Raw genomic sequence first — 27495 nt, 5'->3', positions numbered from 1 at the left:
AATTAGAAACATATCTGTTTTATATAAATATTCTAATCAATATTTTCAAACAATGTAAGTTTCATAAGACTGTATATGAAAAACTATGTAAAAAAATATATATTTAATTGACTACTCAATCAAAAGAGTTAACACAACTACAAGCCAAGTATACTTTGAATTCTTAATTATTCTTTTAAGTATATCTGGATCAAAAGATTGAGTTCAAGTACAGGCCAAATATACCTGGGTCCGTATTCATAAAGAATCTTAATGCAAAGAGTAGCTCCTAGTGACAAAATTCTAAGAAAATTCTTAGAAATGTGGCCGTTTACTCTTAAAATTAAAGAACAAATCCCAGTAAAGAAAAAAGTAATTCAGAAAGCATCTTAACCCTTAAAAGAGGTCTTAAGGTCAAAATTGTTAGGAGTACGGACGAGGACTTTTCAGAGGCTGAAGAGATTCTTTAGCAGAGGTGTTGCAGACAATGGGACTCAATGACAGTGAGTTAGTAAGACGCTATAGATTAGATCGTGCAGGGATCATGTTTGTGACTGATTTTATTAGAGACGTGCAAACATCTCCGACACAGCGCAGGAACGCCATAGAGCCAGAAATTAAAGTAATCACTACATTACGATATTTGGCAACTGGGAAAATGCAACAATGCAGCAGTGTGTAATGTACACAGTCGCATGTAATTTCAAAGTGAAGGCTTAGAATAGACCCTATACTTAAAATCACTCTTTTTTTCCTTCTTGGACAACCAGCCAATCACAGTCTTCAAAAGATTGTGTCATACATAGCAACGGGGGCAACCCCGCCTCCTCACTAAGATGAAAGTTTTTGTCTTTTCCTTGCTCAGAGTTGCTATATCAGATCGGCCCCGAATCACTCTTAAGCTAAGACTCCTATTTAAAAGTTTTTAAGCTAAATTAAGAGTTTTCTGAGAGGATTCTTAGAATCTTTATGAATACGGGCCCTTGACTTTTCTCTCAGGATAAATCAAGTACACTGAAGTGTAATTTTAGGTATATTTCTGAGAAGTACATAAAATGTAGACTGAAAGTATACTTTCTTATTTTAAGTTCAAAAGAAGTATACTAAGTGTGAAAAACACCAAGTTTACATTAGCTACTGCTACTATTCCCCACCAATTCACAAGCACAAGAGAAAAAGTATTTTGTACTTACATTTAATACCCCTGGAATTCAATGGAAGTTGATTGAAGATGGCATAGTTGGTAGTGTTGTTATAACCAGTCAACTGAACCAACAATCTTTTCACAAAACTGACAAAACCTTGTCAAACTGTCAAAATCCATCAACATTCTGTGCATGAGCTACTTTCTGACATTCTAACTGAAAGTGGGTGAATATCAAAATACATGATAGAAACATTTTGTTAAACCACTTACAAGTGTTATGTTGACAACACGATTGACACAATTACTTTTTATTACAACTGTACATGAATAAATAGGCCATTTGGCCCTGGACTAATAGGGTATTCTATTTGTCCATTCTATTGGCTCTATTCTATTTTGAAGACTTGTGCAGGCTGCAGAAGTCTAATTTAAGGCTCTCACAAATAAATAGTATGGGTTTATTATACATTTTCTGAGTCATCGGAGTGCCTTGAGTATTGAAGTTGTTGAGTTTTGTGTCCATGGTGTTCTTTCATGCCACAGGGATAAAAGAAAGCATACAGTTTAGGCGGAAATTGTGAATTTTTTTTTGTTATTTCTGGTTTAAAGAAGTCATGTGACCTCTGTGTTTGTCAGACAGATTCAGTACTGGGCTTAAATGAAAGCCTAAAAGGTCCCCTTTCCAATGATACCAAGCACCATATTATAGAATATTGACAATATCCCTAGCATGAGCCTAAACCAGATATACACCAGATTTCAAAAACGGAATTTATTTTAGAGGCTTAGTAACTTAATGAGCTGAAAAAAGTGATTTCGCTACCACCGCTGCACTGCTATCGTGATTTTTCTAGTACTAGGGGTGTATACCTTGCCAAAAAACAATGATAGCATTTGCCCCCCCGTTGATACCGATGGACCAAATTTGGGGCCCTGGCTCATGGACTATGTGTGTCATTTGGGAGGTCATGTTGTTTTGTTAGTTTGGTTTGTTTAGTTGGTTTGATTACTGTTAAGTTTGGTTCTGTTCAGTTGATCCTTTTTATGGGCCCAGACCTGACTTTATTTTGTTCAGTTTTTCAAACTATTTAATTTGTAACTTTGTTTCTGTATTTAATAAATAATTTTTGGTTGGAAATCCTGTGTCCTTTGCCCTTGACTGCTTGGTCCTTCACAATGTATTAGTGTTATTTACAATGAAGACCTGGTTTTGTTCATTGCCCTTTCCTTTCTTGAAGACCACTGTGTCATACATCACAAGACCTTCTGTCTGTATAAGACGAGCACAAACAAAACTTTAAAGATAATTCAGATGGTATGAATCTAAAGTCATGCTGCAGTTTTAGATGTGTATGTCTGATGTGTAGATATTTCAAGGCCTAAACACATACCTCAGAACAGACGTCTTGTCCTTGTGTGGGGAAACCTTAAAACAGGAAGAATCACATCATAAAACCACATGCAAATAATAATAAAAACTTCTTGTAGGCAAAATGCTGTCGATTTAAAAATCTTGCTTTCCCCTGTTGTTTGATTTCATGGAAGCAGACACCAGTGATTTTGCCAAGAGATCTCTTATTTATTTTATATAAGACATACTGTAGGAAGAAGAGACAATGGATAAAACGAAGGTCTTGATTCAGCTTCTCAGTCATCTTCCTATGTCTTATATAAAATAAATAAGAGATCTCTTGGCAAAATCACTGGTGTCTGCTTCCATGAAATCAAACAAAAGGGGAAAGCAAGATTTTTAAATCGACAATTGGCGTCACAGAACAGGATTCGCATATCCAGGCATTTGTCTCAATCATTGCAGGTAAGACTTTTTTTTTTATTCTTATAAAATAGTTCTAAGTCTGCCTGATGATTAGAGACAGTGACTGAAACTGCTTAAAAGAACTGTGTGATTTCAAGTACAGTTGTTTTGCCAATGAATATAAGACATAGTAATAAAAATAAATATAAGAATTATTCAATTTAATTTGGCTTATTTAAGTTTCTCTGAACAGTAAACCTCTAAATTATTTGATATGCTGGGATTGAGATGGATCTTTTTTAGAAAAAAGGCCATCTAGTCAAAAATTTGGGAGAATTAGCTGTAAGATGGTTAAGCTAGAACAGCTTGGTTGCTTGGTTGTCACTGTTTGGTGGTTGGGGATATGGCGAGACTGTTTAAAACGATGACAGAGTAATCTCTCAAATAAATCCAACACATGGAAGATTCGTACTCAGAAGGAGGCGAGGAAGTGAAACACAAGCGATACTTGATTGACAGGAGCGGTTAAGTGTGGCGAGTCTGTTTAAAACGATGGCAGAATAAACTCTAAAACATTAACACGCTGGAGTAATACACACACACACACACACACACACACACACACACACACACACACACACACACACACACACACAGCAAAATATGTTATGAACAAGTCTTCTACTTTAGAACACTTAGCTTTAATGATCATACTGGTACAAAATAGCTAAAACAATTTTCAAATAAAAATAAAAATATATGCATCAAATAATTATTTGTTCAGCATGTTCAGACCTCCTGCCTCCATTAACTTATGAATGTGTTTGATGTTGTTGAACTTACAGCAGGTGAAATATGGAAAGGGGGACTTTTTAAGTTTAATACAATATAATGTAACATAATATGACAATATGAAAGTGTTAAGTCATGGTCTGAGGAAGGTGATTTTAGAAGTAGTGGGATATAGACATCAAATTAAATGGTACATTTGTGTTAAGAACATTCCAGTGATTTATTTTAATACTGTCATTTTTAAAAATTCCAAAAGTCAACAATCCACATTTCCCAAATATCAACAATGAGTGTTGCAACTGTACGGTTACTGAAAGTTTTTTATTTTTATTTTTTAAGCTGTTTAAATGTTTATGCAATGTTCAAGTCTTACACAGCTGGATGTAAACTGAACAGTGGCTGTAAAGTAGAATATATTATATACACACTTATAATCAAATCTACATGCAGTACTTGCTCATCCTGCTGTCTTTAAGAAGTGAAATCAATCAAAGTATACAAAGAAACAACAGAAGAACAGGCTAGTTTATACAGACAAACACAAAAGCATGTTTTGAAGGTAGAATGTAATTTCTTTCTTACCTGCAGTGTAAAGTAAAACACCAAGGAGAATCGGAGGAAGAGCCATGTGACCGTCCGAATGAGTAAAAGAAAGAACCTGAAATGAAAATCTGACTTCCTCTGATCTCTGATAATGAGCCGTTCCTGTTTCTGCACTCATTTATGTAATGAAAACTGAAGTCTGCAGAGACATCATCAATCCTGCGCGCACACACACACACACACACACACACACACACACACACACACACACACACACACACACACACACACACAGAAATGCTATAGGAATGGTTTGACACAAGAGTATTTTAGTTAAACATGCAATTGAAAAGATTCGGATCAAAGCAAAGAGCCGAGGCAGCTTTACAGTACAACACTTCCCAAAGAAATATGCACAAATATAATGTACAAAACACTGAAGCTGAAGGCCTTATATTATTGACCCTTAATTCATAAAAAGAGATATTTTATATATAGTGCATGATGTGCTTCATGCATCATAAGAACCAGGCAGAACAGAATTTACACAAGCATCTTACAATTCCATTCTTGTTTGGCTATCAAGCCCAACAAAACATCACTGACACACATTCAGACAAGAGTCAAGTATGTAATGTAAAAAGCAGAATTGAGAACCTTTTCATACATTATCAATTTCAGGGTGTTACGATTACGAACTGCTCAGAGACTTGGGGTGAAGATCTAAATGCAGATTTATTGGGACAATCCAGAATCATAATACAAATTACATGAAAAAGGTCAAACACACAGGCAGAGAATCAAAAACCCAAGACACAGGAAACTAGGATAACGCTCAGAACTGCAGTGCAACAAGACATTTCACAAAGTAAGAGTGAATACACAGTGCTTAAATAGACAAAAGTGAACAAGATAATAACACAGAAGTGGAAGGAATCAGAACATGATTATCCAGGCAATGGGTTATGGGTAATGTAGTTCATGGTGAGATAAAGCAGAATGATGGAGTGCCCTCAGCTGGTGGTTGTGACACAGTGACAGTTATCACAGTTATGTCAAATAAATGGATACATTTATAACATTGACTGGACAAAATAATTTAAAAACGTTTTTTTCTTTCTTTTTTTCTTTGACGTTTCATAATCATTTTACCATTAAAATTTTGCTTTGAAATGGCAGGTTCCATCATTGTGACAACATGCCCCACTAGATTGGTTAGTGTAGAATGCAGCCTGGTCTCATTGTTAATACGTAGGTATTAATACGTAATTTTCAAAGATAGAAAACGTAGGCTACTTTTTGTACGTTTGGATAGATGCTGAAACGTATGATATGGACGTATCTGCAACATTTAAACCTAACATTATTACGATTTTACAGCTACAAAACGTTAACTATTTACGAATCTTTCATATTATATATATCTGTATAATTTCCCTTTTACCGTTTTATAGATAAATGTAAGATCCCTTAACCCTACTCCCAAACCTAAACATACCCATTTTATAGCTACAGAATATAAAAAGGATAAAACGTAATGGACAGAGATGTGTAGGGAAATGGCAGTTTTATTAACAATATAGCATTAAAAGATATTTTGAGCCACTAATCCTACTCCTACCCCTAAACCTACCCATATCCATTTCTTAAAACTACATAGGCTACAATTATCAAGAAAAACAACAGACATGTGTAATCACAATAATTGATTTATTGCGAAAATGTCAAAACCGGTACCAAAAGTCGTTCACATGACGATGTGTTGCAGTCGCAGTCCTCTCTGGCAGTATAAAAAAGTTTTGTATGAGGTAAAGATCAGAATTTAAATTATTAATCCATGACAATGTTAATCCGGCTTCGCTCTGCGTGAAGGCCATAGACAGTAAAAGAGATGGACACAGCGACCCCATTGGATTCAACGGAGAAAAGTGAAGTCAATTAGAAGCACTCACTTCCTGATGGCTGAGCGTACTGCGCAGACTCAAACTGAGCTTGACGACGTAGATGTGACGTGAGCAACCCGTCTGTCTTCTAGTAGCTGTGCCAAGAGAAATCTGAATCATTCCCCTCCGAAACTTGCAAGAGACGGAGAGTGTGAGTAGGAGGTGTCCATGAGCTTGGAGCAGGAGAAACTTTTGCTAAGTATTCTGATTAATTATTTTGTCATTTTGCCTCCACGTCCCCCCGATTGCCCGCAAGCTTCTCCACCTGTCCATACGGTTATCTCTCTACTGTGCGACAGAGAGTTGCGTAGTTATGACGCAATCGTTAGCCTATTTTTACAAAAACTGCTTCTACGGGGCCATAACGTAAGATACAAGGTAATGGAGCCTTTTATACATTTTCGTGTTTATTTAGAAATAAATAATGGACAAATGGAGTCTTTAAACGCCTCAGATGTAAAGTTATTCGCTGTCAAAGTGACGCCAAAATGAATGGGAGTCAATGGAATGCTAACAGCAGCTGATGGTCTGCTAATCAATGGCGGCCCCTGGGGAAACTTCAGTTTTTTCTGAAAGATTACCCCCTTGGTGAAGGCATGCGCTAGCCTAGAAATCTAGACTCACTCTAGTGGCAGCTAAATGTATTTTGCAGCCAGTGTGGTCTAGCAACTCTCCGTTGACTTTTGAGCTGGAAAAACCAAACTCAGGTCAGGCCAATCACATTGTGTATAGAGTAGGCGGGGCGGGCTTAACATAATGACGACAGAGTTGCGACGGTTCCCTGCTACTTGAAAACAAAGAATGGCTGCTGCTCCTGGCGAACAGCGGTCTTTCGAATCGGCTTTGGCCGCGACTCTGGAGGACTTGGAGTTAAGCTTTTCTTTGAGAAAAGAGCAAAGAACGGCACTTAAGTCATTTTTAAAAAAGGAAGATGTGTTCGCAGTTTTGCCGAGTGGATACGGCAAAAGTTTAATATACCAACTAGCCTTCTTCGTTGCTCTGATTGGTTGTTTATCCCGTCCCTCGGATTGAGCCGTGCCAATGGTGAGTTGCCAGACCTAACATCTTGATGTAGGTCTGGCTTGCCAGGCTAGGCGCGCGCGCTTCTCCATTTCAAGTGTAGTTCACCGACTGAAACATGGCATGTCGCAATTTGTGATGAAGCAGGCGATAGCCAATGAGCGTTTGATATATCACTGCTGTAAAACATGTCGTAACGCTTCTTGAGGGCGCAATTTTTTTATTTTAATTCATCACGAGCGCGGGATTTGACGTTTATGGTTGCTGCTGAGAATGGAGATGAAGATCGCTGGATAAAGGGCTGAATTTGGATCTCTTTCTTGCAAACAAAGATTTTTAAGGTTTTAAAGTGTATTCTTGTTTAACACCATGTAGGCTTATCCTCCGAAACTAGTTTGCAGCAGAAGACACGAACAGAGCGAAATGTTATTATTTCTTAAAAGAGTAAACTGCATTTAATAAATGCGACTCAAGATGTAATTGATAAGACAATTGAATGCAAAACATTAATATGCATAATAGCAATACGTACAAATTTGTTCGTCAGTAGAGTTGTTCATACGTAAATAATGTACGTTTTTGTGCTGTCAATACGTAAATATTTTACGTTTTTGTGCTGTAAATACGTCAGTATTATACGTTTCTGTGTGTATAAAACGTAAGTAAATGTACGTGTGATAGAACTACACTTGTCTTTACGTAAAAAATACGTACACGTATTCTCATGAGATCACAGAATGAGTCTGTACCTTTTATCTTGGGTAATAATTGCAGACATTTTCTACAGCTTTTTGTCTTAATTCGAATGACTTTCAAAAAATAATTATAAATATTCACTAATAAAGTCGAAACCATAAAAACATGTCCAAAGTTCAAATTCAAACTAATAATAAGCAAAATAAATAATGACGAATGCAAATAAGACTCATTTGTATAACAGACTAAAACAATACAAGACTGTTCAAACACGGTTTATTTAACTGGTCAGGTTCATATACAGTAGAAGGCAAGCATTTGTTAGTGCATTAAACAGATTTTTAAAGGGTACACATTTTTCATGTTGAAAGACAAACTAAACTTTATTTCCAGGCTTAAAAAGATAAAAAAGACAAGTAACCCTGCTTCACTGACTCTTTGAAACTAAACAAAATAAAGCGCAAAAAAGCAAAGGGAAGCATTTGTATCCCTCATTGTTTTTCCAACCTTGCTTTTTTGGGGGGGGCAATATCATCCCACTCTTTCAATAAAAACACACTGATTTCTTCAACAGCCACACAAAGCACCAGTTGACTAAATCCAGCAAACATCTTCACCCCCTCCAGAGCCCGTCTATGGAGAGCCTGTCCACTCCCTATTAAGCCCTATTGTACCGAATTTTGGTTGTAGTACCACCAGAGTTCCACTGGGGGCGCTCGCCATGAGTGCAAAATGAATGGGAGTCAATGGGGCTAGACGGCTAAATTTGTCTCTTTCACCCGATTGCCGTTGAGAAATCTCAGATGTGATTGTAGATTTTGCAAGTTCAACATGGGTTTTAGGTCGAAAGTTGAATGAACGAGTACTTATGTCGTTTTGATTTCTTACAGGTTGAGTTGTTGTTGCCCATAACACGCTAGCATTCTGCTAATGACGTCAGCATTCTGACGTCATTGACATTTTGAAAGACTTTTTTAAAGCAAATAAGTGACTCTAAAAAATCTAACACCCAGCAATGTGTAATTTCTTTGCATCTCCTTTCGAATACAACATTCAAATTACTAGACAAAAAATTATATCCTGAGAAAAGTGGATTTTGAGGGGTATACCGCCATTGACCTCCATTCATTCTGCACTCGTCCTGTGAGCGCCCTCATATGGAATCAGAGTGGAACTGCAACCAGTTCAGAAGCCGGAAGTGTAGTGAGAGTGAAACTTCTCGCCATATTAGACATTCTCTGCCCCCTCCTTCTCCTCCAGGAACGCCACAATCTGAGGGTTTTTAAGGCTTCTCATTAACCTGAAACACCTGCCTCCACTGATCATCTCAACCCACATCATTAGCCCATTACAGGGGTGTAGATCCCAAACAGAACCAGATGAGGGAGACAGAGACTCTATAGAATACAGCACAGTAGAACAACACACTCAAATAATGCCTGAATTACAAGTATATACCCAATAAATCATTAAACTGCTAAACTATGCTGGTCAGTAACAATATAAATACATCATATGATGCACACGAGACTGAACCGATTAAACCATTTAACTTAATGTTCCCATAATTGCAGAATATTACAGAGAACCGGCGCTGCATGGTCTCTATAGCATCTAAAGGCAGATATTAAAGGGTTAGTTCTGAGGTTAATCTGAGCTTTCTGTCCCTCCATTGACAGCCAACGCAACTTCCACTTTCAATAAAACTGAGGTTAAACCACTGGAGTCACATGGATCTCTTTAATGATGTCTTTACTACCTTTCTGGGGCTTGAAAGTGGTAGTTGCGTAGCTGTCAATGGAGGGACAGAAAGATCTCAGATTTCTTTAAAAAGAGCTTCATTTGTGTTCCGAAGATGAACGAAAGTCTACTGGGTTTGGAAAGACATGAGGATTTTTAGGTGAACTATCCCTTTAAAAAGAACATCACTGAGATGTTAAAAAGTTACAATGAGAACATCACACATATGAGATGATTGTTGAACAGGTCAAGGCATCACGAATGACTTGGTTTTAAAAATTGTTGATATAAATTTGAGCAGATGAAGAGATACATGGTAAAACTGTAGATAAAATTCACCATCAGATGACGTCACACTTACAGGACAGATGTGTATTAGGCTATATGAGCAATTTTACGCAGAGAATTTAATGTCCTTATTTATTGTGCAATTAAAATTCATTCAAAATAAAAAATAAATAAACTAAAAAGTAAAATAACAGTTTTTTTTGTTTTGTTTTTTTAAATGAACTGTAATTTAATAACTACTAAAAATATTGCATTTCCGTAAGCCTACAATTTATGTAGGCCTAATTTGGACTTGCATGAAAAGAAAAATGAAGGTTTCAGCTCTTTCTAACGTGTTGTTGTTTTCCTTTTGTCCTCCATTTGGTCAAGAATCCATTCTGCAATGTCCCTGTGATGTAAAGATGCAGAGAAATGAAATGCACTTCTATGCAAGACTGGAATTATTCATTTATAAAAGCCAACTACATTTAAACACACACACACACACACACACACACACACACACACACACACAAACACACACACACACACACAACGCTGACACATTTACAGTTTTAGCTGCATACAACCTGTTAACTGTCAGTGTCCCACCAGTGGGAAGCTTAGTGCTCTTTTTTATCTTTTTTATTTTTTCCAATCACATATTGTATTATTCATCTTAAATTAGGTATCATTCGAAAGCTTAAACTACGGTGGCCGAGAGAGCTCAACTAAAGAAAACACATGCAAATAAAAAAACACCAGCAAATTAAGAAAACGTGCTGCAAAAACTCAAAACACACTCACAACGCTAAATACGTGTCTGTATTTGCAGCACGTGTGTGTTATCAAACTGATGATATTTTCTTAATCTGCTGGTGTTTTTTTCTATTTGCTTGTGTTTTCTTCAGTTGCACTTGCAGCACATTGAGTGACCTCAGTATTCATCTTGTTCAACTCAGACATTGCCTTACGATGAAAACGGTAGTTCAGCGGTGTGCAGTCATTCAGAGCATTCAAAGACGACACTTACTGCCTTATGAAAGATCACAGAACTGTAAATCACCGTCACCAAACAGTCATCCACTGGAGGCAGAAGACTGTGAAGAAACACAACTGAGTGTTATTATTAATGAAATAAGCTGTTTGTTATGGGAGCCCGTTTCAACCACATAAAGAAAATGAATGCTTTGGTAAATCATAATTATGACATAAAAAGTTGACTTTATGTCATAATTATGACTTTTTTTCTTATAATTTAGACTTATGTCATAATTTTCTGTTATAATTATGATTTACTAAAGCATGATTTTATACGTTTTTCATACTTTTAAATGTCAATTTATTTTTTTGTCGTAATTACGACAATTATCTCATAATTTAGACTTTTATGTCATAATTATGATTTACTAAAGCATAATTTTTTTCAGTATGTGGCTGAAATTGGCTTCCATTGTATGCAGTGCATCTAAACTACGACTGTCTCTAGAGTATTTTTTTCTGATGGATAAATGATTACACAATTCATTTCATAATTGGTAATTAAACACATTAAAAATATTTGATCTGATTAACCCAGTTCAGCTGCTCCTTACTGGTTATTATTTCATTCACACTTGTAGGATTTCTGCTTGCAGATGTCTGAGTTGTGTACCTGCAAAACAATGCAAAAAGAGAAAGAAAAATGTGTTAATTCAAAAATGAAAGTACAATCGAGTCTTATCATTCCAAACCTGTCATCTGTATACTTATACTTTCTTTCTTCTGTGGAACACAAAAACAATGTAGGCTTGTGTGCTCTTCTCGTGTACTTCTTTCCTCATAAAATACCTAATCAGTCCAAATTGTGAACAAATCATTTAGACCAGTTTTGGGAACAGGATCAACAGGTTTTCGGGCTAAAAAAAGTATTTAGATGCATTTGATTCTTTTAAATGGTCAAAAAGTACACCTACTTGTCTGTCTCAGGGTCAGATGGTGTAGTTGTTGGAATATGTGTCACTGAAAGGAGAAAAACATGAAGTTATTTTTAGGCCATTAAGAGTGTCACCATTTTTATAGCTGAACTGATTTGTGATCTTACCAGGTTTGGGTTCATTGACAGTGAGTTGAACAGGAACCTGGAGATCTCCAGCAGAGCAGAGGTACCATCCAGAATCACTGAGTCTCAGTCCAGTCATCAACACAGTGAAGGAGCTTCTCCCATCATCACTGATCTGGACTGATGATTTCTGGGATGTGTCAGTCCTCTTCCCAGTGTAACAGCTCTTATCTTTATATCTGCACCACTGTTTGAGTTTATTCTTATATCCAGAACTGTAGAAACACTGGACACTGACATTATCACCTTCATGTCCAGATACACTGCTGCTCTTCACATACACATCAGGAGCTGAAAACAGTCAAAAAGACAATAAGATTTGTCCATCAATTGTCTTATTGGCTATAAAATGTAAATAGGCCTATCTAAATTCCCTTGATATTGATTTATTTGATATTTGTAAGTGTTTACTATATGGTTGGTAACACACTTTATTCAAAACTGGTTTTATTAAACAGTTACAGTCACAGAACCGGAAAAATGTAAGGCAAGGCGGATGTGTCGGATTCTGCAGTTGATCTCCATATTAAACACGCTGCAAAAGTTCACAACACAATCACATATAGAAACGCGCTGCAAATAGCACAGAACACAACGGAAATGTTTCCAGGGGACCCCAATAAGTGACGAACCCGGCTGGGACGTGCTTATTGCTGGTGAGCATCCTTATGCCCTACTCCCTTCAAGTGGGGACTTTGGAGTTAGACACTTGTGTGCCATTATGTAGCGGTGCCACTTTACGAAGGGAGCAACGAAAGACAACGTAATTTCCTCATTATTTTCACCTGGGATGTTCCTATGACAGCGCAGACGGTGTCCATCAGCTGAATAGGCTGTTCTTACGACAGACATTTCTTATTATTGCTGTTAACATTACTGTTGCAAATTAGCCTGGGTTTGCCTTGCGCGCAGTGTGATTTTATTCACCATGGACCAGATTTTCCCCTCAAAAAAGGAACCAATCACAGAACGGGGAGGGAGCAAGACGATGACGACGTCTATGCGACACACCGAAGCAGTTTGTTTATATCTATGGATCCAACATGGCAGCAGACGCGAAGTTACCTTTCGATGCAGCCTTAGATAGTGTTCTAAGTAGTTTAGAAGGCAAGTTTATTTCGTCTTCTTCCTCGTCGAATTTCTGTCGCTCTACATACGTCATCTGGTATAATTGAAACGATTGGCTATGAGCTACGTACAGGCGCATTTGATAAACATTTGTAGCGCCCAATAAACGGCTCTGTGCATTCGTAAACCACGCCTCAAATACGAGAAAATGAACATGTGGTTCCCAGACCACGTCTCAATGAGATGAGGTCTGACGTTAGCCAGGCTAGCTGCAAATATACATTTTATGTTTTGTTTATGCTTTGGACCCTGCATTACCTAACATTTATTATGAAACTTGTTTAAACATAACATGACAAAATTTGTACAATGTAACTGATGTATAGATTAATATCTTACCCTGATGTTCTATTTCTCTATCTTTCTTATTTCAGCTCATTGTTAACTATTTTCTCATTTGTATTCTGATGACATTGAACATATTTTTAATGTATATTGTATACAAAGTTGTATGTCATAAACATGTAATCTCTGTATGTTTTGCAAAAAAAGAAAAGAAAAAGAAATAAAAGAAAAGTAGACATTGAGTTATAAGCACGTCCCAGCCTGGTTCGTTGGGGTCGCCTGGAAACATTTCCGTTGTGTTCTGTGCTATTTGCAGTGTGTTTCTGTATTTGGTTGTGTTGTGAGTATTTGAAGCACACTTGTGCTGTAAAACTGATGATGTTTTCTTAATTTGCGGCCATTTTTTTTCTATTTGCATGTGTTTTATTCAGTTGCATTGTGCTCTGCCACCGTATGAACAAATCTAAAAATGTTCCACATATGGCTGAAAATACCATCATTGGCCTAGAGAGAGATAACATTCTGAGAGTTAAGACTATAAAAGAGGAAGGATGCCCTCCCTTCACTGTCACACTGCAGCCACTCTGTGTGACTGTATGACTGCTGGCCTTAACTTAAGAGAAAATAAAATTAGTCAATTTGTCTCTTAATTAAAGGGATAGTTCACTTTGAAATTAAATTTTGGTATGTTTTAGCTTACCTCAAGGGCATCCAAGATGTGTCTTTTTTTCCGCAGTAGTTTCGATTTTGATACTTTTAGGTCAAACCGATCTTACCTGTCAGTCCTATAATGCAGGTCTATGGTCACTGTCTCAAAGAGCATGCACAGAGTCCAAATTAAAAATTCCCCATTGTCCAAATTAAACAATTCCCCATCGTAAGTACACATTGATGGCCTAAGACACGAAACGAGCGGTTTGTGTGAGAAAACGAACAGTATTTATATCGTTTTTAACTCTTATACACAGCCACGTCCAAGTGATCTGAGGGCGCGCGCGCATCCTGGTGTGTGACGTGTACGCAGACTGGTGCATAGATATATATACACTAGAATAGATGTCGCCTTGCCTACGGCATTCGTTTTACAATGAACTGGAGATGGTCCTCACTGCGGAACATGAAATCCACGGGGAGAAATCCCACCACCTACCCATCTCCACCCCCTGATCCCTAAACCTACCCATCTCCACCCCTTAATCCCTAAACCCACCCCTAAACCTACCAATCTCCACCCCTTATATCTGGATCCAACTCCGCCCCCCGGATTTCGTGTACTGCATTGAGGTGCTACTGATGAACTGCCGTAGCCAAGGCGACATCTAGTGTATATATCTATGCACCAGTCTGCGTACACGTCACACACCAGGATGCGCGCGCGCCCTCAGATCACTTGGACGTGGCTGTGTATAAGAGTTAAAAACGATATAAATACTGTTCGTTTTCTCACACAAACCGCTCGTTTCGTGTCTTAGGCCATCAATGTGTACTTACGATGGGGAATTGTTTAATTTGGACTCTGTGCATGCTCTTTGAGACAGTGACCACAGACCTGCATTATAGGACTAAAGCCTGTTTTATACTTCTATGTCGAACTGCCGCCGTAGCTACGTCGTAGGCTGTGTGTAGCGCGCGTACCCTACGGCGTACCCTGACGTGCACCTCTCCAAAAATGTAACAACGCGTCAATTCTACGCGGACACAAGCGCTGTGATTGGTCTACCAGAACCCCTCCCTCGGGGTTTCACACGCTCCCTAGGTACGCGTCAACGCGGACAACGACACAGAAGTATAAATTAAAACCAACACGTTGCCTACGGCGTATAGGCTCCGGCGTAGGTCCGACGCAGAAGTATAATGAGGCCTTTACAGACAAGAACGGTTTGACCTAAAAATATCAAAATTGAAACTACTGCGGAAAAAAAGACACCTACATCTTGGATGCCCTTGAGGTAAGCTAAAACATACCAAATTTTAATTTCAAAGTGAACTATCCCTTTAAGCGAGGCGCATCTCAAACGAGCCTTATGACTTTACCAGTCGGTTCTTTTTATTAAGTTAAAAGGCTTGTTCACACTGAAGCGGCGCTGCACAGACCGATCGGTGTATGACATGAATGCACAGCGAGAGCGATTAGCAGACGACACTGTATGCTTTTGAATCGCTCTCGCGGTACTTTGATGTCATACACCGATCGGTCTGTGCAGCGCCACTTCAAGTCGAACAAGCCTAAAACATACAGCAGAACCAATGTTGTCCGATTCCCAAACGGTTCTTTTTGCTGCTTCTTGAGACCATAGAACTTGCGAACATAGTTGGCTAACAACGGCCGTGTCCCAATTCAAAGGCTGGATCATTCAAAGGCCACGAAGGTCGGACTGAACCTTGTTAAATGGGACGGTCTAGCCTGAGGATTGTTCTTGTCATCTCTGTCGTTGATGAGTGATGAGTTATTAAACTCTCTTAAAGGGGTTCACAAACTGTCTACATATGTTCACCATGATCCATTTCTATGATAAAGAGTAAACTATAATCTTATAAATCTGAATAAACTAACTTGCATCTTAGTAGCCTAAGTCAAAATTGGAATTACTTTGAATATTTTTTTTAAGTATTTTTTTACATAGGCCTATGTATCATTAGATTTTTGATTAAAATGAAACCCAATACTTTAAAGGTGTAATTCGGTTTACTTGTGTGTACAGAAATACATTTTATAACCCAACAACACTTAGCCTATCCTTTTACATTATTTACAATGTTATTTATAGCTTCATTATTTCATTTTTATATTGTATTATATTTATAATAAACATAACCCAACAATAACACTTGCCTTTTACATTAGCCTATTTATAAAGTTATTTATACCTTAATTATTTAATTTAATTATTTCCTTTCTTTCCTGCATATTTATGGCAAGTTAACCACTTTCCCCCCCAACACAAATATTTGCGGTTTTCTTTGTGTTGTTTATCATACACACATGGAATAATGCCAGATGATCCAGATTTCACTGCTATATTAAGTTCCAGTGTATTAACTCTAGCAGCACCTGTAGACAAGAATAAACGTATGAGAAAACATAAAACACAAACTGCACATGATGTATATAGAAGAATTTTAACTTTAAAAAACGTAACAACAGACTGTACAATGGTTTAGTAATACTTTAAACAAAATTATATATTTTTTACCTGAGATGTAAAGTAAAATCCCAGAGAGAATCAGAAGGTAAATCATGTCTACAGTGGAGTGCGTGTTCATGAGACGAGCTGCACTTCTTGAAGTGTTTCCTCCTGTATCCGTTTCAGAGCAGAAATATCATCATCGCCTGAAACCACATAAGCGTCAGCAAGTGAGAAAAGTAGCAGCAGCAAACTCAAACTAGCCACAACACAACAATCAACATTTTCCTTATGGCTAATTTGATTTGTGAACAGGTTAAAGCATGTTAAAAGATACTGTAGTAGTGTATAATCTGAATAAGCAGATTCTCTTTTACTCAAAAATACTAAAACACTTTCACCCATAACTGAACAAAATGTTGCATTATTCAAGTCACAATTGACAAAACTGTGAAAGTGATTCATGAGTTCACATGTTGATGAAATCTGATGTAATATTAAAATGCGTATTTGGCTTGCTGTCCGGGGGGAGGGCTCTGAGCTCGGAATTCAGCCCGACCCCAGAGTACTCCCCCCTATAAATGTATAAAGATCATAGGTATCTATGAGCAGACCCACCCAGCCGTATGTGAGGTGATGGGGTGGTGGCTGGATGCTGAGAAATTAGTCATGAGACAGGAGGTAAGGGAAAGCAGTGTCTCATATTTCCTTAAAATATTCACAATTATGTATTTAAAATGTATTCAGGAATATTTAAAAATGTGTTGTGGCTACATTGGTTCCTGTAGTGAGTGTGCAAGTAAAATAATAATGTGTGAGTGTGAATCTGCACTGTGGCCTGCTGGGGGGGGGGACTGCTGGCGGTGGGCGCCGGAAAATTTCCCTTATTTCCAAATCCAAAACTTGACAGGGATGGTCTTGATGTGTTGAGGCCTGTGTCTTGATGTGGTGTGTGAGCTCTGAGGCCGGGTGAGTTCACACTCGAACAGCAACCAGAAGACGCAGAGAAGAGAAAAGAAGAGAGGACACTCCGACAGTGGCCTTTAACTCCTCAGTGAGCCAATAGGAACTTAACCCATCACAGAAAACCTTCTGCATTTTTACATTATCAATGTCAAAATATTACACAATTTTCTATCTTTGAGGGGACATTTGGTCCTCTTGATGTAGGTTAAACAAGAACGAAAATACACACGAGTTTCCATGTTTTATGGGGAGTTTCCATAGACATAATGATTTTTATACTGTACAAACTGTATTCTATCCCCTAACCCAAAACAATCCTACACATCTAAGAAAACTTTCTGCATTTTTACATTTTCAAAAAACATAATTTAGTATGATTTATAAGCTGTTTTACTCATGGGGTCCAAAAAAAATGTCCCCACAAGATCAAATATTTCTGGTATTTTCTGGTACACTTTGTGCTCATAACATACCTAAACCACACACACACACACACACTGAAAAGTCCACAGATGAAAGGAGTCAAAAGATTTTTTGAACTACAAAAAAAACTACTACTACTTTTATTTTAAAATGTGCATGTTTGTAAAAATGCAAATGGAAACAGAAAGTGAAGAAATGATACTCACACAAATATATACCTACAAACTATATAAATGCTGTTAAAATAGACTATCACATTTCAAAGAAGGCTAGTTATGAACTTAACTAATAGATTCATTTACGGTCCGTATAACGCTGTTCATATGGGTCCTTCTGAAAAAATGGGGCAGGGACGGGGATCAAGCAAACCTAAAGTTAACTTAATGTGTTTATATCTGTGGATCTGTTAGATGTTCATGTAAAGCAAGCCTAAAAAAAAAACTAAAAAAAAAATTGTCTTGTGATAGTTAGTTCTCTTCTGTTCCTGTGTTATTCTCACTGTTGTTGTTCACAAGTTCACACTTATATATAATTAGATGGAGTAAAGCTTTATGCGCATTTGGCTAACTAAAGGGGTGGAGAAGGGGTGGGGGAGGGATGCTGATAAACTGTAAACGAACAGAGGCAAGTCTGCTGTATATATACCTCTTATTGTTAAATACACTGAACAAAATTATAAACGCAACACTTTTGTTCTTGTCCCCATTTTTCATGAGCTGAGCTCAAAGATCTAAGACTTTTTCTATGTACACAAAAGGCCTATTTTTCTCAAATATTGTTCACAAATCTGTCTAAATCTGTGTTAGTGAGCACTTCTCCTTTTCCGAGATAATCCATCCACCTCACAGGTGTGGCATATCAAGATGCTGATTAAGATCATACGAACCAGGCAGAACAGAATTTACTCAAGCATCTTATTTCATTCTCCAAACTAAAATTACAATTCCATTCTTGTTTGGGTATCAAGCCCAACAAAATATCACTGACACACATTCAGACAAGAGTCAGGGATGTAATGTAAAAAGCAGAATTGAGAACCTTTTCATACATTGTAAATTTCAGGGTGTTACAAACTGCTCAGAGACTTGGGGTGAAGATCCAAATGCAGATTTATTGGGACAATCCAGAATCGTAATACATATTACAGACAAAAGGTCAAACACACAGGCAGAGAATCAAAAACCCAAGACACAGGAAACTAGGATAACGCTCAGAACTGCAGTGTAACAAGACATTTCACAAAGTAAGAGTGAATACACAGGGCTTAAATAGACAAAAGTGAACAAGATAATAACACACAAGTGGAAGTATCAGAACATGATTATCCAGGCAATGGGTTATGGGAAATGTAGTTCATGGTGAGATAAAGCAGAATGATGGAGTGCCCTCAGCTGGTGGTTGTGACACAGTGACAGTTATCACAGTTATGTCAAATAAATGGATACATTTATAACATTGGATGGCCAAAATAATTTAAAAACGTTTTTTTTTCTTTGATGTTTCATAATCGTTTTACCATTTAAATTTTGCTTTGAAATGGCAGGTTCCATTGTGACAACATGCCCCACTATATTGGTCATTGTAGAATGCAGCCTGGTCTCATTGTTAATACGTAGGTATTAATACGTAATTTTCAAAGATAGAAAACATACTTTTTGAACCTTTATGCTAAAACGTAAGATGTGGACATATCTGCAACATTTAAACGTAACATTATTACGACTTTATACCTACAAAACGTTAACCATTTACGAATCTTTCATATCATATACAGTATATCTGTATAATTTCCCTTTTACCGTTTTATAGATAAATGTAAGATCCCTTAACCCTACTCCCAAACCTAAACATACCCATTTTATAGCTACAGAATATAAAAAGGATCAAACGTAATGGACAGAGATGTGTAGGGAAATGGCAGTTTTATTAACAATATAGCATTAAAAGATATTTTGAGCCACTAATCCTACTCCTACCCCTAAACCTACCCATAACCATTTCATAAAACTAAGTTACGTAGGCTACAATTACGAAGAAAAACAACAGACATGTAATCACAATAATTTATTTATTGCAAAAATGTCAAAACCGGTACCAAAAGTCGTTCATATGACGATGTGTTGCAGTCGCAGTCCTCTCTGTCAGTATATAATAGTTTTGAATGAGGTACAGATCAGAATTTAAATTATTAATCCATGACAATGTTAATCCGGCTTCGCTCTGTGTGAACGTGCGCGCGCTTCTCCATTTCAAATGTAGTTCACCGACTAAAACACGGCATGTCACAATTTGTGACGAAGCAGGCGAGAGCCAATGAGCGTTTGATATATCACTGCCGTAAAACATGTCATAACGCTTTTTGAGGGCGCAATTTTTGAATTAGTAATTAATAATCAATAATCAGGGGGGGAAATACTGAAGCTTCCCCGGGGGCCGCCATTGATTAGCAGACCATCACTTGCTGTTAGCATTCCATTGACTCCCATTCATTTTGGCGTCACTTTGACAGTGAATAACTTTACATCTGAGGCGTTTAAAGACTCCATTTGTCCATTATTTATTTGTAAAGAAACACGAAAATGTATAAAAGGCTCCATTACCTTGTATCTTAAGTTATGGCCCCGTAGAAGCAGTTTTTGTAAAAATAGGCTAACGATTGCGTCATAACTACACAACTCTCTGTCACACAGTTATGTTGCCCATAACACGCTAGCATTCTGCTAATGAACGCTGATTGGTCAGTGAAGGACTGATTACGACCAGAGATACAGCTTGATGGCATCGTGGCATCCGAAGCAGGACCAGAAACAAACAAAACAAAAACTCTTCTAGCACGTGTATTTACCTGTGTCAGCTGTGTTGTCGATGCCTCCAGAGAAAACAAACTGCAGAGCGCGAAAGCACCAGAGTGACTGAAGGATTGCCGTAAAGCAGTATCTCTGGTCGTACGATGTGTATGACGTCATTGACACTTTAAAACATTTTTTAAGCAAATAAGTGACTCTAAAAAATCTAACACCCAGCAATGTGTAATTTCTTTGCATCTCCTTTCGAATACAATATTCAAATTACTAGACGAAAAATTATATCCTGAGAAAAGTGGATTTTGGTTGGTATAGCGCCATAGACCTCCATTCATTCTGCACTCGTCCTGTGAGCGCCCTTATATGGAATCAGAGTGGAACTGCAGGTGTTTCTCAATGTCAAGGATACTTCCTTGGCAGGACTGGTCCTTCCAAGTCACTTCCTTCAGAGGCTAGGCGAGGCTCCTCTTTAGCATTCGGAGAACACATAAATGGAACAGGCTAGCAAGTGCACGTCAGTGCGTCATTACGTCAGTGAAAATGAAAAACAGAGCGTTGCTATGGACGCAGTTCTGTTCACTCAGGCAATATAATCGTTTTTTAAATCAATAAACTCCTTTTTAATCATATTGATTATTTGACTGTTAAGTGTGTTTAAACAGTGCGGGTCAATTTGACCCATAACATAATGGATGTAATTATTTTTTAAAACAAATGTTTGGTAACGTAAATATATTTACATTTGAAAGCATATTGATCCGTTAACGCTCCGACTCCGTTAACGTCTAACATTTTGAATTTTTTGAACAAGATAGCAAAGCTGCGCGCATAGGATTGTGGGTGATTTGAGAGCGCGAAGAGCGCGAAGGCTACACATATGCATCCTTTCCTGTATATGGGATATTTTTCGAACGAAGGACTCAGTCCTTGGTGGAAATTCCGAGGATCCTCGACATTGGAACAGTCCTTCGACGGATGTCGATGACGTAGCATCCTCGAAATTCTGGCTTCCGAGGATCCTTCCTTGACATTGAGAAACGCCTTGCAACCAGTTCAGAAGCCGGAAGTGTACTGAGAGTGAAACTTCTCGCCTTATTAGACCGGCTGCGTTCCAAACCGCATACTTCCCTACTATTTAGTATGGGAAAAAGAGTAGGCGAGCGAAAAAGTATGTATGAATCCAAAAGAGTAGGTGAGAATTACCTGGGTGACGTACTAATTATCGCGAGATTCGGACTTAAGTGCGTTCGAATATGCCTACTTTCCTACTATATAGTAGGCGAAAACAGTACGTGAAGGAAGCAGTACGTTCGAAACATCAGTATTCATAAAAGAGTAGGCGAGAAGTTCCCGGATGGCTTACTGCTTCCACCCAGATTTTTGAGTGCTCAACCGATGGATACTCTTCTATCCCAGGAGGCGACGCGAGAGGATACGTCATAAAAAAGAAGAAGAAGGATAGGTCATACTCGAACGTGACGGAAAGGATGACGGACGAGACTCAAATGTGAGTATTACAAATCAAATGATCGCACGTGTTGAACTACTGTACAGCAAACTGTTTAATTGTTGAAAGTGTAAAGACGCTATATATTTGTGATTTTGCTGTAAATCACATTTTATTATGTAGCTAACAGAGGAGCTCCAGTAAGGACACATACGTCTCCAAAGTGGATTTGCATACATTTTAAACCGTATACATCTTAAATACAATTACTAAATGTCTATTTAATATCTGGCAAGAAAATCTTCTATAAGAATTGCAGATTTTATACGTCTAATAGATATGAAATAGGCATCTGAGTGATGTATGTCTGCTGTTATGTAGAAGTAGAACAAATCTATAAAGTAACTAAACATAAGTTATCTATTTTATTTGTCCATTACTGTTGATAAATTGAGGAACATTTATGTTGGATAAAAAGTTAAAACAACCTCACCATGTAAATGTAGTGTTGAGTTCATAAATCACAGGGGTGATGTGAATCTTGTCTGGATGTTACAGTCGGGACAGATGAACAGATGTGTGTTTATCCGGTGGAGAGTGGCTCATGAAGCTGAATGCTGCCATCAAAGGCTTTGTGACATTACAGAAATGAATAAATATTTAAATCTTAAGTTGTAGTTTTTTTTTATTATTGTAATTTCAAACAGAGCTATTACAGCACTTTTCTGATTCTTGATTTCTGTGCATTTGCTGCAGATCTTTTGTGGTGGAGCAGGACCTACAAGGGAAGATGATGGCGGCATTTGTGAAAAAAAAGCGTTTTTGTCTTCTAAATAATACTGAAATCAAATGACATTGTGCGGTTAAAATGACTGCTTTAGTGTTATGTTTGTGCATTTTTGTAGGATCTGAAATGTCAGCAGGCGGAGGTGAGCACTGAGGACGAGGAGCCCAGAGCTGAATCCTGGAGATGGTGCCATGGACGAGTCCCTCCATCACTCCACCAGCCCTTATGAGACCCTCCATCACTCCTCCTGCCCTTACAAGACCCACCATCACTCCACCTGCCCTTATTGCCTCAGATTGTGAAGCACAACACATCACGCAACAACCTCCGACACCCGCTGTGTTGAGACGGCAGAAGGATGAGGGGTTCAGCGCCTGTAGTCTACATACATGATTGTAGTTTGAATAAAGCTTTGTTTCATGTGTTGACTTGTATATGCATTTGTTTATTGTGTGATGGTGACTTTGATTCATTCTTTTACTAATTTATTAAGGTAATATTTCTCATTGTTGTCAGTAAATAAAATACAATTATTTAATTAATGCTTTATTTATTGTTTGAATGAAAATGTAGATATGTTCATTATATACACTTCTAGAGTGTATTCATGCATAGCTATTTCAAATGACATGCATCACATTTTGTTTGTTTTATTGAATTATATCATTTTCAGTAAAAAGTAATATAATTATTAATTGGTCAGCACAAGTTGTTATTATTGTATATTTTGGGGTGGGATAGCAATGCAATTCATTCTGGGGTAAAATTAATTTTTACTAATGATACTTACATTTTTCGAGAATAAAATCAACAGTTTTCTCCAAAGGCGAATCTTCGCACAGCTGCCCAACGTCTCCTTTGTGCAGACATTACAAACGCTGAGGAAAACCGTTCTAGGTAGGGCTGTCCAGTTACTGATGTTATGAGGTAGGCTATATATATATAATGGGTTTGCAAACATAATATGAGATTTTATACACAGGAAAAAAGAACCTATAAGGTTCAATATCTTAATATATATTTTCTTAATTAATTATATAATACATTTAAAAAATGCATTTTTTGTTATTTATAAGCCTGAGGGATGAAACGAGAGTTAAATTTAACAAGAAAAAGAGGAAAACAAAGCAGTAAGCCACTTTTGCTTATGGATGAAAATGTTTGGATATAAAATAAAGAAATGAACAACATATTCAAGAGATGACAATTTTGGGATTTCGTTATAAAAATAAATATCGTTAAGGATAAAACGGTGGGTCACATTAGTAGGGTTAAATATAAGAACTTAAACCAACCCTAAATGTACTCACAAAATAAATGGGCAGCAGTTTCTTCAAAAAGACCACAAAATGAGCAAGTTTAATCAATATCAAGATATTTACAGATAGATGAATTAAACGTGTCGTTCAAATCTTAAGTTGTTGCGCTAGTGAAAACGCGTCGTATGTCACATGATAACGTCAACATGGCAGATGTCCGGTTCGCATTCATACTCAACGAGATCTGGCTATAAAGTACCTACTCTTTTAGCGCTCGTTAAGTAAATACTTATTGAATTTGAGTACCTACTCATTGAGTATGCGGTTTGGAACGCAGCCCTTCTCTGGCAGTACACTCAGCCATCAGGAAGTGCGCTTCTAATTGACTTCACTTTTCTCCGTTGAATCCAATGGGGTCGCTGTGTCCATTTATTTTACTGTCTTGTAATTCATCGCGAGCACGGGATTTGACGTTTACGGTTGCTGCTAGTGATGGCAAAATGAGGCTTCCTGAACCACTGAGACCTCGCAGCCCATTGCTTCAGCCAAAGGTTCATTACTCGAAGCTTCATTCAGCATTGCTCACTAGTGACACCTAGCTACTGTGAAAAGAAATAGCAGACAAATTCATTCATTCTGAACCAGTGCACCCCCCCCCCCTATTTTATATAAAAAAATATTTTTATAAACATATTCATTTATTTATTTTGTACTCACTGTTAATGCCTGTAACCTTTCATTTGCAATAATAAAAAGACATGAGCAGACATTTGTCCATTACCTGTGTATAATATAAAATATGTATCTTTCTCTGTCTGAATTTACTTGTGCAGAGTCACACACACAGTTAATTATTCATAAATTGTTTGGATAGTGACAGTATGAACGACACTGTGTTGAGTGCAGTGCTTATGTTGAGGGAGTGTAATAAAGTAAACTGCAACAGAATAGTCTGGAAGGAAGGATTACAATAGATTTTTATTGAGAAACAGAATTATTTCAAGTGTGTTGGGGTTTAGACGATTCCTCTTCTCGGACAAAATCTCTCCAGCCTTGGAAAAGATCCTTTCACAAGGAACAGAAGATGCAGGGGAACATTAAAACGCCAGTGCCGGCTGGTATAAATGAGGATACTGATGCTTATGTTGAGCCCAGACAGGGGAGGATTCCCTCTTTCTTGCTGGCTCCATTACCAGGAAAAAGGAAGAGGTCACAAAAAGCAAACAAATCCAAAAGAGCAATCCAAATAAAAAAAGCAGTCCAGTCCAGATCCAAAAATCAAGAGCAATCCAAATAATCTTATCTAATTAATATAACACGACTATAATATAGCTAGGCCTACTATAATTAATAATAACAATATACTATAACTATTCTAACCTGATAATGCAATAATATACAGCCCTAACACATAGGCCTATATGACACAATAATGACAATGACAATGATAGTTATCAAACTCTCTAACTCTCTGACACTACTACAACTGCTTCTACTTCTCTTGACAACACCCACAAGGTGGCGCGAGTTTCGAACCCCCTTTTATCCGGAAGCGACACTCGGACCGAACCGATGACGTATCCACACACAAACCGAGGCCTCGTCGTTTGTCATTAGTCACGTGATTTTCACGTTAACAATACAAGCCTCGAATCGTGGCTTCATCTGGCACGCACATTTTTTCTCGACACAAGCTCCGACGCCTCGGTTCAAATGTCACATCACTAGTTGCTGCTGAGAATGGAGATGAAGATCGCTGGATAAAGGGCTGAATTTGGATCTCTTTCTTGCAAACAAAGATTTTTAAGGTTTTAAAGTGTATTCTTGTTTAACACCATCCATGTAGGCTTATCCTCCGAAACTAGTTTGCAGCAGAAGGCACGAACAGAGCGAAATGTTATTATTTCTTAAAAGAGTAAACTGCATCTAATAAATGCGACTCAAAACGTAATTGATAAAACAATTGAATGCAATAGAGACAAAACATTAATGCCACGATTTTAATATGCATAAATAGGAACACGTACAAATTTGTACGTCAGTAGAGTTGTTCATACGTAAATATGTTACGTTTTTGTGCTGTAATACGTCAGTATTATACGTTTCTGTGTGTAAATATCGTAAGTACGTGTGACAGAACTACACTTTACGTAAAAATACACACGTATTCTCATGAGATCACAGAATGAGTCTGTACCTTTTATCTTGGGTAATGGCAGACATTTTCTACAGCTTTTTGTCTTAATTAGAAAGCCTTTCAAAAAAAGAATTATAAATATTCACTGATAAAGTCGAAACCATAAAAACATGTCCAAAGTTCAAATTCAAACTAATTCAACAAGCAAAATAAATAATGACGAATGCAAATGAGTCATTTGTATAACAGACAAAAACAACCCATAAAAGACTGTTCAAACACAGTTTATTTAACTGGTCAGGTTCATATAGAGGGCAAGCATTTGTTAGTGCATTAAACAGATTTTTAAAGGGTACACATTTTTCATGTTGAAAGACAAACTGAAACTTTGTTTCCAGGCTTAAAAAGATAAAAAAGATAAAAAAGACAAGTAACCCTGCTTCACTGACTCTTTGAAACTAAACAAAATAAAGCACAAAAAAGCAAAGGGAAGCATTTGTATCCCTCATTGTTTTTCCAACCTTGTTTTTTTTTTTTATCATCCCACTCTTTCAATAAAACACACTGATTCCTTCAACAGCCACACAAAGCACCAGTTGACTAAAGCCAGCAAACATCTTCACCCCCTCCTTCTCCTCCAGGAACGCCACAATCTTAGGGTTTTTAAGGCTTCTCATTAACCTGAAACACCTGCCTCCACTGATCATCTCAACCCACATCATTAGCCCATTACAGGGGTGTAGATCCCAAACAGAACCAGAAGAGGGAGACAGAGACTCTATAGAATACAGCACAGTAGAACAACACACTCAAATAATGCCTGAATTACAAGTATATACCCAATAAAAATCATCATTAAACTGCTAAACTATGCTGGTCAGTACACTGTAAAAAATTTGCTGTTATGCAGCTGTTTGCCAGTAACTTACTGTAGATTTAAATTTATGTTATTTACTGGCAACAGTTTGTTCAAAGTTAAATGAACATTAAACATTAACAAGTCTTTGTCTTTACAGAATAAAATTATAAAATAACAATCTAATGCAAAGCATTCTGGGAACCAGAAATCATCGTCAACCTTTTTCTGTTTTTTCTTTCCCTTCAGATTTTGGTTCCCAGAATGCTTTGCATGAGGCTGTTATTTTAGTTT

At 37.4% G+C, this 27495-nt stretch overlaps 1 protein-coding gene across 1 annotated transcript; it reads right to left on the bottom strand.

Annotated features, from left to right (window-relative positions):
- Positions 1-11789: 11789 nt before the first annotated feature.
- On the bottom strand, positions 11790-27064 carry LOC311291448 (CMRF35-like molecule 1; the record flags this gene model as incomplete). The annotated part of the gene is made up of 3 exons (XM_084410483.1): positions 11790-11884; positions 11967-12275; positions 26911-27064. The coding sequence occupies 3 exons, from the start codon at positions 27062-27064 to the stop codon at positions 11835-11837; spliced, it is 513 nt and encodes a 170-aa protein (XP_084266609.1). The 3' UTR covers positions 11790-11834.
- Between the last annotated feature and the right edge of the window lie 431 nt (positions 27065-27495).

Source organism: Rutilus rutilus, assembly GCF_951802725.1.
Source record: "Rutilus rutilus genome assembly, chromosome: 6".
NCBI lineage: Eukaryota > Metazoa > Chordata > Actinopteri > Cypriniformes > Leuciscidae > Rutilus > Rutilus rutilus.
This window is presented reverse-complemented; position numbering and strand designations above follow the sequence as displayed.